Consider the following 12,470-nt stretch of genomic DNA (forward strand, 5'->3'; position numbering starts at 1 on the left):
TCCCCTACAAATCTCTGCGCTCCGCCTGTTCACCCCTCCCTCCCCCTCATCCCCTGACAACCACCAATTGTCTTACTGTCCCTACAGTTCTGCCTTTTCCAGAACATCATATAGTTGGAAGCCCACAGTGTGTAGCCTTTTCAGATTGTGTTCTTTCACTTGAGTAAAATGCATATACATTCCCTTCATGTCTTTTCATGTCCTGAGAGCTCATTTCTTTTTCGTGCTGAATAACAATATTCCATCATTTAGGTTCTACGGTAGTGTATTTATCTGATCGTCTACCAAAGGGCACCTTGGCTTCTGAGATTTTGGCAATTGTGAATAAAGCATCCAGATGCTGGGCCTTCACGGGGCACCAGCTCACTACACCCCCAGGGCCGGGGCCAGCCTCACGGCTCTCTGCCTGGTTCTCCCTCTTCACTGGCCAGGAGGGCCACCGCCCAGGCCCTTGGGGACAAGATGTCTCCAGAGAACACATTTTAAGGGACACGCGTCCATCATTCTCCGGGCAGGGCCTGGTGCTTATTTGTGGCTGAGGATGTGGCTGGTTACAGCCTGCTGACCCCTTCTTGTTGTCAGATAATCCAGCTGAATGGGGTGGTGACGGGCTGGGCTGGGGTCCCAGCAGCCACCTCCTTCTCTGGGTGAGTCCCCCTCCAACACAGGCAGGACGGGGCCTTCTACATCTCTGTGTCCTTCTGTGTCCTCCCTCCTCCACACTCGAGGCTCTTTCTTGAACAATGGGACTTGTCTTCCATCCCGGAGTCCTTGACCTCTGTGCCTATGAGAGGGAGTCCTTCTCCCCTCCTCCCTAAATGTGCTGTACACTCTCTCTCCAGATCCCCTGCTGATGTCTTTAAAAGAAAGAATTCACAACCAGGAACGTGCAGAAAGGCTGAGAGGTCCCTGAGTGCTTGGAATTTATTGCCATGATGACAAGCATTTACCCTAAGTCGGGAGCAGGGGGCAGTAGGCTCCAGGTGTTCACAGCGGAGGGGCAGGTCTGCACTGATTCTCCAGAAGACACTGGGCATCGTTTGAACTCTGATACCTTTTAAAAACTCTGTATTCACTGTAATGGTTTCCTCCTGGGAAGGTTATTTTTTACCAGTTGCTTCTGCTTTTATTAATCCCCCTGAGCACACACATGAGAAAACCGACAATACAACCAACCCACCAAAAGTGGGTTCTTAGCTCTGGGCACACAGTACAGAAAGGTCGCTTCTCTTATTTCATGCAACAAGGCAGAAGGAAGAGTATTCTTAAAGTGACTTTGCAGGATGTGCTTTATTCTAAGTCAGTCCCGAACCCAAACTACAGAGGGTCAGTTATTTGGGACATATTCTAGTCCATTCAATGATTCTTCTCAGAAACTGTCCTTTAATATGGAATGAAAACTACATGTCAATCATCAATTTTTCATGCTACATTGTTATTTCATGAAGACGTTGTATGACCCATAATAATAATTTAAGAAAAGGCTGTTTGTTTATTTTCCCAAGCTCAATATACATATTTCTTTCATAATTATGAACTTAAAAAAACCCGTCTCAGATGTAAAAATGTGAATTGGAATATGTAAACTCGTTGAGAGACCTGAAAAACAGGGAAAAAAATGTCACATACTGGAAAAACCACTGCTGTGAGTCATGGAAACGGGAGGAAGCATGGGTGAGGGGGCAGAGGGGAGCTCAGACCTCAGTCAGCAAAGGCGACAGCGTCCAAGGACCCCACCTCCGCTGGGCGGCATCTCTGTCTCCCAGGTGGGGGTTTCACGGGGAGTAGGAACTCTCTGGAACCAGAAGAGCCACCAGCTGGGCCTCGGCAACACTGCGTCCATGTCTCTGTTTTGCTGCTTTTTTTTTTGTTTTTCCTGAGAAGTCACTGGTGTTGAATGGAAAGATTTCGTATTACTCTTCAGTTAAGGTAAGGCAGTAAGTGTCACTAAGGTTATCTTTTTGCTTAGAATGAGGCTTATCCTTCCACTGGCATCACCATGGGTCACCGGCCCCTCCCTCTTTCCCTCTAGAAACATGTGTCGGGGCTTCAGCCCCCACTCTGCTGCATATTCGGGGTGCAGGCCCCTGGCCCCTCCCCACGCAGCATCCCCTTGGCAGCCGAGTGCCGGGCGTGGCGTTGCGATGACCTGGTATCTCCAGGAGGGCACCGTCCACCCAGGAGAAGGTCTCTCCTTCCTCCTCCTGCTGTTCTGGGTCTCTGAGGATGAGACCTGTCAGCAACTCCTCCACAGTCAATCAGGACGCGAGACACCGTGGACTGACACAGGCGAGCAGCCCCGACTTCAGAGGAAAGGGATTAACACGAAGGGTGTTTCAACAGCGCCTTGGCTCGTAGCTCTGGGGGCAAAAGGGAGCCCAGCCCTTCTGCTCCCGTCAGCACAGAGACTGTTTCTGCCGAACTGGAAACGCTTAGCTCGCAGGACAAGATTGTGCTTTTCTTTTTTTCTTTGGAAAATCCCCACGTTAACTCGGCTTGCGGTCTGTGGCCAGGGTGTCAGTTTGTTTTCTCCCTGGTCCATTTGATCATGGTTTCTGGCGACCGGTACAGGAATATTAATTTGGCATAGAGATCCTCCTCGAGCTCCAGCTCCCCGGTCTCCCGGACTAAAAAAATGTCTGTGCACAATTTCAGAATCCGATCCACGTTGGGAAGTTCTTCAAACATGATGGAGTGAGAAATCCCGCTGAAGAATTCCCGGACAAACTTCCCAATCACCAGCACCACGGAAGCGTAAAGGCCCATGATACTAGGGAAAAAAAGATGAAGAAAAAGAGGCAGAAGTAGTATCTGGCAGTTAAATATGGTTAACAGAAACACACACACACACACAGGAGAAAACATAACAACACTTTCCCTCAAATGCCACAGAGGATGTGATAGACTTACCAAAGCTTAAATTATTCCACTTTGGTGAAAACATTGACTTTTTGGCTAATGAAAAAGGTAATGCATGCTCTCTTTCTTTTTTTAAATTACACAGTACAGAACTGTAGGACTTGAAAAATCAAAGTCCTTTGAAATCTCACCTTCTGGAGACAAGCAGTGTTAACAGTTTCACGTATGAACTTCTGGTGGTTTTACTGCAGACGTCATATGCATAAGCTACATGGTGTGCATGCATGCTCAGCTGTATCCAACTCGTTGAGACCCCATGGACTATAGCCCTCCAGGCTCCTCTGTCCATGGGATTCTCCAGGCAAGAATACTGGAGAGGGTTGCCATTTCCTCCTCCAGGGGATCTTCCCCACCAAGGGATCAAACCAGTGTCTCTTGGTAGGCAGATTATTTACCATTGAGCCAGCTGGGGAAGCTACCTAATATATGTGGTAGAAATGCAATTGTATCATACACACTTTCTGTATTGAGAACTTTCCCCTGCCTTTCTCAGAGATTTGTGTTTATAATAAAATTCCGAAGAGACAATGATTTCTTAAGAGGCTCTTTCTAGGAAGTGGAAAACCTCAGTGTCCTGTCGGGGGTGCCTGTTAGAGGACTGAAGCATCAGAAGGCAGAGAAGTGCATCAGGCATGTCCCAAATTGATTTCTGACTGACTCTCATCTGCTAAGGTCAGAAGGCAACATTAGCAGAAAAGAGAGAACTTGACCCCAATTTCTAGATTAAACCCCGAATTGCACCAAGCTGTGTGGTAGCAGGAAGGAATAGTTAAAAAGCTGGAGATACGGCAAATATGGCTTCGGGTCCTGTGTTTGGTGGCAGGACCACCCAAGGCATTTTTTTACTTCTCTGGGACTCTGATTCCTCATCTTTTAAAACTAAGTTCCCTGTGACAAACCATAATGGAAAAGAATATGAAAAAGAAATGCATATACCTGTATAACAGTCACCTTGGTGTACAGTAGCTATGAACACAACACGGTAAATCAACTATACTTCAATAAAATTTTAAAAATATAATATGAAGAGCCAAGGATCTGTGAATTCTAATAACACAGCTATAGAATCTGAGAATTCTAGAAAGATAAAAGACTTCTGTCCTCAGCTTGGTGTGGTGCAGAGGGGGCCTCTCATGACCATCGATTGCAAAATGGCTCCTTACCCATAGCCGGCCAGGAACCCCAGGCTGGGGGGGCTGACCTTGTCGTTGAAGACCACCAGCTCCAGGGCCTGGGCTTCCTGGTTGTAGATTCTGTTCCCAGTCAAGTTGAGAACCCACCACTCACTGTTCGAGTTAGTCGCATTGTCTCTGGACAAAATGATGGTGATGTTCATGAAATTATTTTCTGGAGAAAGAGAAACATGAAATCTGGTTAGCAGGAGAGTTTAAGGATTTAATGCACTTAGTAGTTCCGGGATGGCACAAGCTGGTTGGCACTCATGGCACTGGGTTCCAGGATGAGGGCACGGGAGCATGTCGACTCTATGAGGAAAAGGAGTGGTGGGCCTGGGTGGCGGGGGGTCTCTCTTTTTCTCCAAGAGGCCAGTGCTGCTGCTACATGAGACGGCAACCACGTCACAGGGAGAAGGGGACCACGTCACTGCAGGATCTTTGCTGACAAGTCCCAACGACTAACTAGACATTTAAAAACCGCAATAACCGACTTGTGATGGAATTGACAGGCTCCTTCCTGTTAGCCCTGTTTATTGAGCATCTTCCAGGAAGAAGGTGCTGCAGTAGGGGCTCAGGGGTCACCCAGTCGCATGCAGCCTGGTCCAGTGTGCAAAGGCCACCTCTCCAAGCACAGTTTATGGGCACATGGCAACCACCACAGCACCTGTACCAACAAGGTCTGTGAGCCTGGGGAGACCGCTTCTGGGCGGCTTCCCAGAGGAGGTGACCTCTGTCTGAGCTGAGTCTTGCTGGGTGAGAACTTTAATAGATGGAGCCTGACTACCAGCACTTAGTCACCCTCGGGCTGAATCACATCCCTTTCTTGCCATCTTTGTTTTTTTGTTTTTATCATGGGGCCTTTGGCATTAACACTGTAGGAGGCAATTTTCTGCCAAAGATGTGGTTGCTAATAGAAGCAAGTAAATAGGTTCTGATAAGTCTGTTAATTTGTCACTCAATATAGATTTTAGTCAATCACGTTCTATATCGATGAAGAAAGGAAGATGATGAACTTGCCCTGGGTGAGTAAGTCCCTTCTTGCTGGTGGACACAGCCTGGAGCCTAGGCTTCTTGTGAACCGTGTCACATGAGAAAGAAACCTGGCAAGGAGCTTGATGGAGGCTGCAAGGGCAAACTGTAGATGTTGACTGCAAGAAAGATTAAGAACTGTTCCGAAGGGATTCCTTCTCATTCTTACCAGATAAAAGCTGCTTTATGGGTTTGGAGTTAGAGTCACTGGGTGCTTTCACGTAGTATGGATAAATCCTTTCTATGGTCCTGGGAATTAAGAGAAAAAAAAAAGAGGTAATTAAGTTCTAGTTGTTTCGCACACTCTGTTGCTTAGTCGTGTTTGACTCTTTTCAACCCCATGGACCATAATCCACCAGGCTCCTCTGTCCATGGGATTTCCCAGGCAAGAGTACTGGAGTGGGTTGCCATTTCCTCCTCCAGGGAATCTTCCCAACCCAGGAATCAAACCTACATCTCCTGAGTCTTCTGCATTGACAGGCAGATTCTTTACCATTGCATCACCATGCAAAAATGATTGTTTTTTTTTTTTTGCTACCTTTGACCTCATTTCAAACAGATAATGTTGAGAGTCTTCCTATAATTATGCAATGTGCAGTCATCATAATGTATTAAAATACGCTATGTGTATTTTACATAATGTAAATACACGTAGTGTCCATTAACATCAGAAGTCTCCAAAGCTGAATAAATTCACCAGGTTCTAACCAGATGTTCAGGCCACCTCTGTACCAAGCTAATTAATGGCTTAAAGATGGCTATACAGATTTTTCCATACCTGTGACTTTTCTGAAGCAAGGGGCTATCTTTCTTGCTAAGATCCGCCCATTCTTCCAATTTTAATTTTCAGGATTTCAAAACTCTCTATAGCGGAATGGGCTGCTCCAGCTGATATGAGGATGCAGGTGTAGGGAAGAGAGGACTGGCATCTGAGCTCTCAGCCCACGGCTACTCCATCTCTCTAAGTTGCTTTCTCATCAGAAAGCGATGGGGAGAGCCTGACGGGTCTCAGGGGCCCTTGGTGTTCAATGCCTGACACGGGGTACTTTCAGAACCATGTCTGAGGGTTGCATGGTGCTGGTTCTCACCCTCAGCGCTTTGACTTGGGTTGGGGCAGACGGGGGCAGACTGGAGACAGAGCTGGGCACTGGGCAGTTTGGGATTAGCAGCAGTTGTTCACTCCTGCTGGTTCTCACATGAGACTCTAACATCACAGCTTAGATGTCTAGAGTGCAGTGTCGTGTGGCAGGAGAATATATAAGATACAGCTTATATATAAGATCTTAATATAAAAGATACAGATTTTCCCCCTCAAATTTCCATCTACCCCTTTGCCTTCTCACCCCCCTCCATTAGCCAGGGATTCAGTGCCCCAGAAGAGGGGTGATGGAAGAAAAGGGTCTCCCAGTGTCTCTCCTTGGGTTTTGGTGATTATGCCAGCTGGGAATAGAGTCTGTCACCTGGAGAAGAGTTCAGTCCTCCCCAGACATGCTGGGCAGAGGGAGTGGGTGGAGAGCAGGTGGGGCTTTGATGCAGCCCATCTGGGGCTCTAAGCACAGGCTCACTCGAGTCACCCAAGTGAGCAGGTCGAGTTTCTTGCCCACCCATGTTTGCAGAGGAGACTCTGCACCAGATACACACGCCTGCTGTCACTGTGTTAACAACGATGACCAACTCACACGGGCGTCCTGGAGCTTTCCGTGTCGCCGCCAGCTATCATTTTAGCAATATTCTCTCGTGTCGCGTTTTTAAGAGGGAAAGAAAGCTTATCTGTTGCTATTTCTGCTTTTGCACCCAGACTCATGTTTCTGTGAAAGAAAAAAAGAAGAGGTCAAGGTCAGTGGTTATTCACAAATCTGCAGGTGAGATTAGAACTCCTGAAATACTCATCTCACCAAGTTTCACTGGGTCCACAACTGTCAACCCCAACCTCTCTGTCCACCTCACCTGGACATCCAGCCTCTCAGATATCCAAGGAGGCTGCAAGCACCTTCAACACCGATCACAGGTGAGGAGGAAGAGTGTGGGGACCCAAAGAGACGTGGACCTGAGCATCTAGTAGGGCTCTGAGGCACGTTCTATTAGCCCAGTGATGTTGGTCTCCATGAGGACTCACAGAATCCATATTTTAAACAGAATATTCACAATGAGATGTCGCCTCACATCTATCAGGATGGCCATGATGGCCATCACTAAAGAGACGAGAGACAGCAAGTTTTGGTGAGGATGTGGGGAGAAGGGAACCCTTGTGCCCTGTTGGTGGGAATGGAAACTGGTGTAGCCACTGTGGGGAGCAGTTTGGTGATTCCTCAAAAAATTAAAAACAGAACTACTATAGGAGCAGTCCCACTTCTGGGTATTTTTCCAAAGAAAATGAAAACACTAACTTGAAAACATATCTGCTCCACTGTGTTCACGGCAGCATTTACAATAGCCAAGATACAGAAGCAACGTCTGCATCCACATACACGGATAAAGAAGATATGACACATACACACGATGGAATGTCATTCAGGAATAAAAAGAATGAACTCTTACTCTTTGTGACAACATGGATGAACCTTGATGGCATTAGGCTAAGTGAAATAAGTCAGATAAAGACAAATACTGTATAATCTCATTTGTGTGTGGAATCTAGAAATAAAAACACAAAACCTGAACTCATAGATACAGAGAATGAATTGGTGGTTCCCAGAGGTGGTGGTGGTGGTGGTAAATGAAATGGATTATTTCATTTCAGGAATGAAAGGAAGTGAAAGGGAATGAATTTTCAGTTATAACATAATTAAGTCCTGGCTACGTAATGACCAGCATGGTGACTATTTTTAATAAAACTCCATTGCATATTTGAAAATTGCTAAGAGTGGATCTTAAAAGTTCTCATCACAGGAGAAAATGGTTGGTAACCGTGTGGTGAGTGTTCGCTAGACACTATGGTGCCCATTTTGAAAGTACATAAGTATCAAATCACTGTGTTGCTCCCTTGCAACTAGAACAATGCCACATGTCCATTATCTCAATTAAAAACAGAATGTTCGATCAGAAATTGGTTTTTAATTTTTGGGGGTGGCTCTTCAAAGGAAGGGCTAAGAAGAGCATTTTTGCCAACACTGAATTCCATGTGGGGAGTTTGGGACATTTAAAAGGAGAAAATAAGGTTAAAGAAGGAGGTCTTTAAAGTCTCAGCAGCCCTCTCCAAAATCCTTCTTTACTGTTTCCCTGTGAATTCAGATTTAAGAACGCTTTCTTGTTTAGCTATCATGGTTCTCTCTCAATTCCAGCCAAGAAGCTGGTATTGTGCACACAACAAGCCTACCCCACGCCTGCCTGGAATCCTGAGAGAAACAAAGCTCATCAGCCAAGGTGCTGGGTCAGGCCCCCAAACAGCCCCACGGACACGTGGGGCTTTCGGATGCGAGGACTTCTCCTGAGATAAGTGATGTGGTGGCCACAGGCTGGCCAGAGGCTCATGTTGCAGGGGGAGGGTAGGAATATCCCTGCTCTCCCTGTCTGGGCCTGCCCAAGGGGCTCCCCCAGCTCAGGCTTAGAGAAAAGAGCCACAGAGGCTGCCCAGTGCTTGGGGCGGCAAGGGAGACTCGGGGTTCCAGGGGCTACAGGTCCTGTGTTATAAGACCAACTCAAGCTCAGGGAAATCTCATGCTTCACCTGGCTCGGTTTCATTTTATGAGTCATGACTCTATTTATTTTCTCTCCTCCTCTCTCTTTTACTCACAGACCTCACTGTCAGAGGCTTTAGAGCTAAGGTTAGTAGAAAAAGGAAAATTGAGATGTTCTCACTGGGCAAATGAGTCTCAGGCAAATCACTGTTTAATAACACACAAAAACATTAGCTGTGGCATTGAATGGATGTTACCCGAGAACATAAACCCAGATCCATGTTAATCTGAGGCTTCTAACCTCCCATGCCCCCCACCCCCACCCCAAGTTCAGGTTGGGGAAAAGGGGGATATTATGCACGGAAATCCAGTAACTACCTCTGAATACTCCATGAAAAAACAACAGAGAAGCTACTATTGGGGTCCTTGAGTTCGTGTATCATTTTCTGCTTACTGGGAGGGCTGATGGTCCATAAAGAATTTGAGTTTCCTTCCAGTTCTGCGACTGTTATGTCTTCTTTTTCATAATTTTCCAGAAATTGCATAGCACCCTGTGTACACACAAACACAGCTGCATAAATAGACCACACCCCCGAGGACATGCAAGAAGGTGACTACCCTTCCCTCTATCTGGCTGTGCAGAGGGATTTTCATCCCAACAGGCTGTCTGGAGTGTTCTGGCACTAAGAGCTCAGTCACATCACCAGACCCCAGTGGTGGTGCTGCTACTCCCATGGGCATGGGTGCTGGGTCGATTCAGTCATGCCCCACTCTTTGCAACCCTATGGACTGTAGCCCGCCAGCCCCCTCTGTCCATGGGTTCTCCAGGCAAGAATACTGGAGTGGGTTGCCATGCCCTCCTCCAGGGGATCTTCCTGATCCAGTGATTGAACCCGTGTCTCTTACATGTCCTGCATTGTTGCGGGTGGGGGTGGGGAGGGAGGTTCTTTACCACTAGCGCCACCTGGGAAGGCCCCCTCCCCACAAGGCCATGGAATCACTCCAATCAAACAGCACAGAAAAATCAGATGATTTAGTGTCATCTTTTCCTTCCCACTAAAAAAAGAAAAGTACCAACTATTGGGGAACATTCTTCTCATAAGAGAGACAAGTTTAATCTACCCTGGACATTGGGCCCTTCCTCACAGCTGTGTATTCCTCAAGACTAGCGCTGACAGTGGGCATTACAGGCCAATCATTTTACAATGGGGAAAAGCATCTGTTTGCCCAAACACTGTACTTAAATTAAAAGTATCATTTGTAAAGCCGATTTCAACCACGAAGAGTCATGCTGTCATAGTATTAAAAGCATGGAATGCAGAGAGAAGGATGACATCAGCCACACAATTCCACCACCAGAACTTGATTCCCATTCTATACAGTTGACGATACATGCCTTAATTTTTAAAATCAATTTTAAAATAATGGCATCCTTTTACATCTCTTTCATTTTGAGAAATTTTCATGCTATGAAATCATCTTCATAATTATCATCTTATTAGAAAGGAAGTTGCTTGGAAAACCTGCCATAATTGATTCATTCAGTCCTACTTGTTGAATCCCCAAGCTGCCTGGTTCTTATGAATGTGGAGGATGCTGTCACAAGCAGGCACCTGTGGGGCTTCTCCCATATTCTGAATGACTTCCTTAGGACAGACTCCTGCAGGAGACCTCCCAGTCAAAGGGATCAATGTCTACCACGATTTAAAAACTTTAGAGATTTGAAAAGGATCAGCACCTGTTGTGTTTAACATGAAGATTCTCTGAATTAGAATTATGTTTATTATCACTTATGTCCAATAATACAGACACTACATCTTAGATGATCAAAGTGGCCAGTGGCCAGGAACCTGCAGTGTAACAACTGATCATCCCCGGGAAGTCCTGCCCTCCAGCTGAGGTCGTGGCCAAGTGGTGAGTAAGGTGATGACAGTCAGCTGGCCAAGATGACAGCTGTTCACAGAGACCATCTCCATGCATCTACTTACAGTGTCCTTAGAAAAAGCTTTAATGAATTTATTAAACATTGGCTGGTCCATAACTTTCAGCTGGCTTTGCTGGGCACTCATTGTGAAAATAGGCTGGAAAACAAAGACACACGGGACGGTTACTATTTGAAATTCCTTCTGTGCATCCTGGGTTCTGAGAACAATATTAAACCGTGTATTATCCACAGCCAGTGCAAGGCTCTCTCTTCCATGTCTCCTGCACCTTAGCTCACATATTTGCAGAACTGTCAATATTCAGACAGGAGATGTGGGTCCACAGAACCTCAGTAAGTCATCCGGTGGTCAGGGAGAGGGCTGCGCTCGGCAAGGACTCACAGAGGGGTGGGGGGATGGGAGACCTGGAGGGAGGCATGGTTACCTGGTACCCGCCCAGGGTGATTGTGACTGAGACGTCCAGGGGCTGGTTGATAACCCCAGCGACGGATTTGACCAGAGACATGAAGAGTAGCGGGAACCAGACGATGCAGATGAGCAGCACGATGATCATGCCCCCCATCCCGTACTTGACCACCTTCTTCTTCTTCTGCCCCCGGGGCTGCGGGTACCTCTGCAATGGGAGGGTGGCATGCTCAGGTGGTGTCCCCAGGAGAGGCGGGCACTATGACCACAAAGTCTGCCTGGGACTGAGTCCTGAATCTGTTCAGAATGCACCCAGTCCCAGCCCTGGAACAAGGGAGGCAGCAATGCTGGGCTGTGAGGAGCCTGCTCTGTGACCCCTACAGGGTCCACTGGGGCCTGAGTGGTTTTTTCCTTAAAAGGACTCTGTGGGTTTGCTGGGGGCAGACCTGTGGACCAAGGGACGAAAGCTTCTGCTGAATAAACCCCTGGTTTTAAGGGATCAGGTGGGAGAAAGACATTTTACTTTAAATTCCTGAATATTCGAAACTGTGCCTTTCAAGGGGGTCCTCCTCCCCTTGGCGGGTGGAAAGCATTTTAACTTTGTTCGTGACACATGTTGTCAGGACCACATGTCCAAGCTGGAATCACCTCCATTTGCTGCATCAAGGGCTCCCCAGCCCAGAGCTCAGCCTGCAGGCGAGTGGAGGGCTCAGCTCTGCCATGTGTCGTGGAGGCTGCTTGGGTCTACATGCCTGTTCCATACTTAGATGCTGCTTCTACGGGACCTGTCTCCTTTCAGGGGTACTCTGGAGGCTGGACTACATATGTATGGTAAACTTTTGAAAAAATCCCTTGAATAATCATGTTGTTGTTCAGTCGCTAAGTCATGTCTGATTCTTTGTGACCCCCATGGACTGCAGCACACCAGGCTTCCCTGTCCTTCATCATCTCCCAGAGTTTGCCCAAGTTCATGTCCATTGAGTTGATCATGCCATTCAACCATCTCATCCTCTGTTGCCCTCTTCACTTTCTGCCTTCCATCTTTCCCAGCATCAGGATCTTTTCCAGGGAGTCAGCTGTTCGCATCAAGTGGCCAAAGTATTGGAGCTTCGGCTTCAGCATCAGTCCTTCCAGTGAGTATTCAGGGCTGATTTCCTTTAGGATGGATGGAATCATAATTCCATCCACATCTAAACCTTAAAATCCAACCTAGCAGAATGAGCAGATATTTTCACTTTAATTTCCTTTGCACAAAGAGGTTGCCTCCTCTGTGTCTCATTGAAGAGTGGCCCACAGGGTGAACCTGAGTCTCAGACACCTGGACCACTTTCCTCCAGCACATCTCACCCCCTCCTGCTCCCAGATGAGCCATTTCAGAACGA

At 47.1% G+C, this 12,470-nt stretch overlaps 1 protein-coding gene across 5 annotated transcripts in view; it reads right to left on the minus strand.

Annotated features, from left to right (window-relative positions):
* Positions 1–1,271: 1,271 nt before the first annotated feature.
* PIEZO2 (piezo type mechanosensitive ion channel component 2) overlaps positions 1,272–12,470 on the minus strand; it is a 252,980-nt gene continuing 241,781 nt past the window's right edge. For 4 of the 5 annotated variants that reach the window (XM_086373218.1, XM_086373221.1, XM_086373217.1 and 1 more), the window contains 7 exons: positions 11,108–11,296; positions 10,729–10,821; positions 9,119–9,291; positions 6,803–6,931; positions 5,293–5,372; positions 4,083–4,266; positions 1,272–2,770 (listed from right to left, as the gene is read on the minus strand). In XM_086373218.1, coding sequence (XP_086229344.1) covers positions 2,518–2,770; positions 4,083–4,266; positions 5,293–5,372; positions 6,803–6,931; positions 9,119–9,291; positions 10,729–10,821; positions 11,108–11,296 — 1,101 coding nt within the window. In that variant the 3' untranslated portion in view covers positions 1,272–2,517. The remainder of the gene's footprint in view (positions 2,771–4,082; positions 4,267–5,292; positions 5,373–6,802; positions 6,932–9,118; positions 9,292–10,728; positions 10,822–11,107; positions 11,297–12,470) is intronic. The other variant, XR_015153974.1, reaches the window with a different exon arrangement.

This window comes from Bos grunniens, chromosome 24 (genome assembly GCF_055505025.1).
Source record: "Bos grunniens cultivar Pamir isolate PY7600 chromosome 24, Bosgru_T2T1.0, whole genome shotgun sequence".
Lineage (NCBI taxonomy): Eukaryota > Metazoa > Chordata > Mammalia > Artiodactyla > Bovidae > Bos > Bos grunniens.